At 29.0% G+C, this 4,541-nt stretch overlaps 1 protein-coding gene across 1 annotated transcript in view; it reads right to left on the bottom strand.

Annotated features, from left to right (window-relative positions):
- The window catches only part of LOC111380627, an 8,378-nt gene extending 4,807 nt beyond the window's left edge, over positions 1-3,571 (bottom strand). The window contains exon 1 of the mRNA XM_023004243.1: positions 3,372-3,571. Within this exon, the coding sequence (XP_022860011.1) occupies positions 3,372-3,571 (200 nt within the window). The remainder of the gene's footprint in view (positions 1-3,371) is intronic.
- Positions 3,572-4,541: the final 970 nt, after the last annotated feature.

The following is a 4,541-nucleotide window of genomic DNA, read 5'->3' as shown; positions in this document are numbered from 1 at the left end:
CATACAAAAAATATATGAATTTATACAATTAATCATTGACCTCCTTTTCAAACTACTTCGACACGTCCACATTATAAATAAATGTTAATTATTATTATACATGAATGTAAATAAATAATTGAATAGGGCATGTAAGTAATAGGGATAGAATCGTCCAAAAAATGATTCTCCCCTCAAGTGATACTTAGTATATTATAGATAATGAACTGAACTTTGTCGTTAGGGTACATGCATACAAAAAATATATGAATTTATACAATTAATTATTGACCTCCTTTTCAAACTGCTTTGACACGTCCACATTATAAATAAATGTTAGTTATTATTATACATGAATGTAAATAAATAATTGAATCATCATAAGGCATGTAAGTAATAGGGATAGAATCGTCCAAAAAATGATTCTCCTCTTATGTGATATTTAGTATATTATAAATAAGTAACTAAAATAAAGTAATTAAATATTAATTACTAATAATAGACATAACCAATTAAGATAATTAATTACTGAAATATCTAAATAAGAAATTAAATTAAATATTATTTTTTTATTTAATTAAGTGATTAAATAAATAACTAAACAAAGTAATTAAATATTAAATAAAGAATATACATAATTAATTAAGATAATTAATTAGTGAAATATTTAAATAAGAAATAAAATAAATATTAATTCTTTTATTTAAATAAGTGATTAAATAAATAATTAAATTAATTAATTAATTTTTAAATGCATAATATACATACCAATTAAGATAATTAATTAATGAAATATCTAAATAAGAAACTAAATTAAATATTAATTTTTTATTTAATTAAGTGATTAAATAAATAATTAAAAAATAATATACATAGCTAATTAAGACAATTAATTTAAAAAATATTTAAATAAGAAATTAAAATAAATATTAACTTTTTATTTAAATAAATAATTAAATATTAAATGAACAATATACACAACCAATTAAGGTAATTAATAAAGAAATATTTAAACGAGAAACCAAATTAAATATTAATTTTTTTTATTTGAGTAAGTGTTTAAAATAAATAATTAAATAAGGACCAATTAAGATAATTAATTAATGTAATATTTAAAAGAGAAACCAAATTAAATATAATTTTTTTTATTTGAGTAAGTGTTTAAAATATATAATTAAATAATTAATTAAATAAACATATATCAATTAAGATAGTTAGTTAATGAAATATTTAACTAAGAAATCAAATTAAACATTAATTTTTTTATTTAAACAAGTGATTAAATAAATAATTAAATAGATTAATTAAATATTAAATAAATAATATACATAACCATAATTAATTAATGTAATATTTAAATAAGAAAGTAAATTAAATATTATTTTTTTATTGGAGTAAGTGTTTGAAATAAATAATTAAATATAAAGTGAAAAATGTTAGGTTTTTTAATTTGTAACTTAAGGGTATTTTTGTCTTTTTAAAAAAATTCTATCTTTGTAATTGTATAAACTATTTAAGGATATTTTATTTTTTACTCAACAAATGGCCATTTTGAATATTGACAAAAAAATTTGGTCAAAGTGAAAAAAGGGCATTTTGACTTGTCTAATTTCAAAAGTACCCTGTTTATGGAACGCAACTCTAAAAAATCATGTAGCAGCTCTTAATTACATTTCCCCCCTTAATTGAACAAATGGTCACTAAAGTACAATCAAATTACTTGAAGAATGTATTTTTACTCATTTGAGCAACATTCTCTAAAATATTATTATTTTTTTTCAATTTTTTTATAATACATTTTTCCTATAAAATAATTTTATACATAAATTCAAATTTTTCTTCACATTTTATCAATACATTCTCCGAAAAATTACTATTAGAATAGTCATTCTCCCCAAAATGGTGCTCAAACAGAGCCAAAAGTGCATGGGTAAAAATTGCACGGTGCATGGTTATAAGAGCATGGGATACACTATTCGATGTACGTCCAATAAGATAACATTGTAAATTTGGGAAGTTGGAACACAATATAGTAGGATTAATTATGCAAATAATGCATGGACTTTAACTCGTATTTTAAAATCATTTGTGATTTCAAAAATGAAAAAGAAACCCTTAAACTCATAAAATTGTTTTTCATTAGTACAAAATTTGATATTGCCAATCAAATTTGATGGACAATTGATTTGGTGGCTCTCTCTTTGAGCATCGTTTTACGGTTGTGCTACTTATACATAATAATTTACAAAATAATTTACCAACAAATGATATGGTGGGATTTAATTGGATCAAAATCTCATCAATTAAATAATTTCTCCACTTAGATCTTAACACCTTATTATTATTTAAAATATATGTACAAATGGTCCTTAAACTTTATTTATTATTTCAAAACGTCGTTGAATTGGATTTTATTTCAAAACTCACAATATTGACGCATTTTACGTTTAAGACCAGTGCATATCCAAGTTTTGTCGTCAAATTACAAGCTCCAAGGTTTATCAGACGAGATTCCAAAAATTAGGTTCAATCATGAGTCATGTATAATTTATGCATTTCACAGTTTGTTAACCTTAAAATGACCTCAACATATATATATATATATTTTTTTCCTCAAATTGAACTAGCGAACCCACTCCATGGAAAATCACATCCACAGAAGCAGTCCTATGTCAATGCCGAAGCCCTGAAGCTAAACTTAGTTGTTTGCAGAGGTGATGAAGATCGGCACATGTCAAAGCCGAATCTCAAGTATAGCAAATGACGACCCACACAAAAAGGATTATGAATTTATGTAGAAGATCCTTTTGGAATAATTGATGTGGCTTTTGTAATGAGTAAAATATCATGTCTTGTCACTTTAGGCAATAGAGTGGCTACTCTTTGTAAAAGCGTTAAATGCGTCACAGGCTAAGAAAGTCAAATTGATGCCTATAATGGTATGCTTCGGCCAAGAAAATAAGGCCACGTGGATTTTCATCCAACAGATATCGTTTCATTTGTAACATTATAAATACTCCCTCCATATATCATTTGAAGCATAGTTCTTAAAATCAGCCCGGCCCGAACGGTCGGCAAAGTAAATCGGTGATCCGGGCCCTTGATCGGGCTGGGCCAATTTATTTTATATAAAGTGAAAATTACACAAAACCCTAGCATTAAAATTTTGAATTCTAAAATCAGAGGAGAAGTTTAACATTTCAAAAATCAGAAATTTTATTTTAATTAATATTCTTATAAAATAAATATAACCCTAATTCTCTCACATTTCTCAATTCTCACTCTCTTTCTCAGCCCTTCCCCATCGCCTCCTTCTCTCTCTTTCTCTCTCAACCCTTTCCCAGCGAAGATCACGATCGAGCAGCACCACTGTGCCTACCGTCGCCTGTCACCTCTCTCGCTGCCGCTGGGCGCAGCATATGTGGTGGTGAATGGGTGGTCGCGCCACAGATCTAGTGAATGGCGTGCGGCTATCGTGGGCGACATTTGAGGTGACGAGGTGTTGCTGATGGTTGTGAGGCAGTGCTGGCGTAGCCGAATTTATGGTTTTAGATCTGTGGCGCCGTTGATGGTTGTGAGGCGATGTTGGCATGGCGACGAGGTGGTGCCGAATTTGTGGTTTTGGATCAGTGGTTGTCGGTGGGGTTCGTGGTTAGGTATGGTTGGATTTTGAGTTTTGGTGGTTGCGACTGTCATTGGTGGTGCGGTGCGATGTGTTTGGTGGGTGAGTGGTGATGTGCAGTGGTGGTGGGAACGGTGGTTGCGATTGTAGTGGCGGTGGCGGCGTGGTAGATTTGTGGAGTTATGTGGTTGGTTTGCCGTGATGGTGAGATGTGGTAGGGATGGTCGTGGTGCTGCGGCAGCGACAGTGGTGTTGGTGTGGCGGTGGTGGCGACGATGACGTTGATAATTTTGGAGTTGATTTTTTGTTTGAGACTATAGCATTGTTGTCAGTGATGGTGCTAGTGGTTCGGGCGATGGTGTTGTTGAAGGGAGTGGTGGTTTGGTGGTGGTCATGTATTATTTGATTGATCGTGATCATTAAATTGGTTAACCTGTAATCAATAAACAATATGTGACCACTAAAAATGATAAATTATGGTCGAGAATAGTATGTGACCTAAAAAAAATAATGTGTGACTTATAATATTTGTGATCTGTGACTTATGTGACGAACAAATAAATCGTGACCTACAAAATTTTTGAATTGTGACCTTAAAAAATCTTCATTTGCGATCGAAAAATAATTTGTGACTTATAAAATTTTTGATTTGTGACCAATAAATTGATATGTGTGACCAAAAATTAATTCGTGACTAAAATTAATAAATAATATGTGACCTAAAAATTGTGTTTGTGACTTATAATTTATTGAGTTATGACCGAAAAATTAATCAGACCTATAAAATTTGTGTTTGTGATTTATAATTTATTGAGTTGTGACCGAAAAATTAATCTGTAACTTATAAAAAATTTTATTCGTGATCGAAAAATAATATGTGACCTATAAAATTTTTAATTTATGACCGAAAAATAAGTTGTGACCAATAATATAATAAGTC

Source organism: Olea europaea, unplaced genomic scaffold (assembly GCF_002742605.1).
Source record: "Olea europaea var. sylvestris unplaced genomic scaffold, O_europaea_v1 scaffold2179, whole genome shotgun sequence".
NCBI classification, from domain to species: domain Eukaryota; kingdom Viridiplantae; phylum Streptophyta; class Magnoliopsida; order Lamiales; family Oleaceae; genus Olea; species Olea europaea.
Note: the sequence above shows the minus strand (reverse complement) of the source record. Positions and strands in the feature narration are given on the sequence as shown.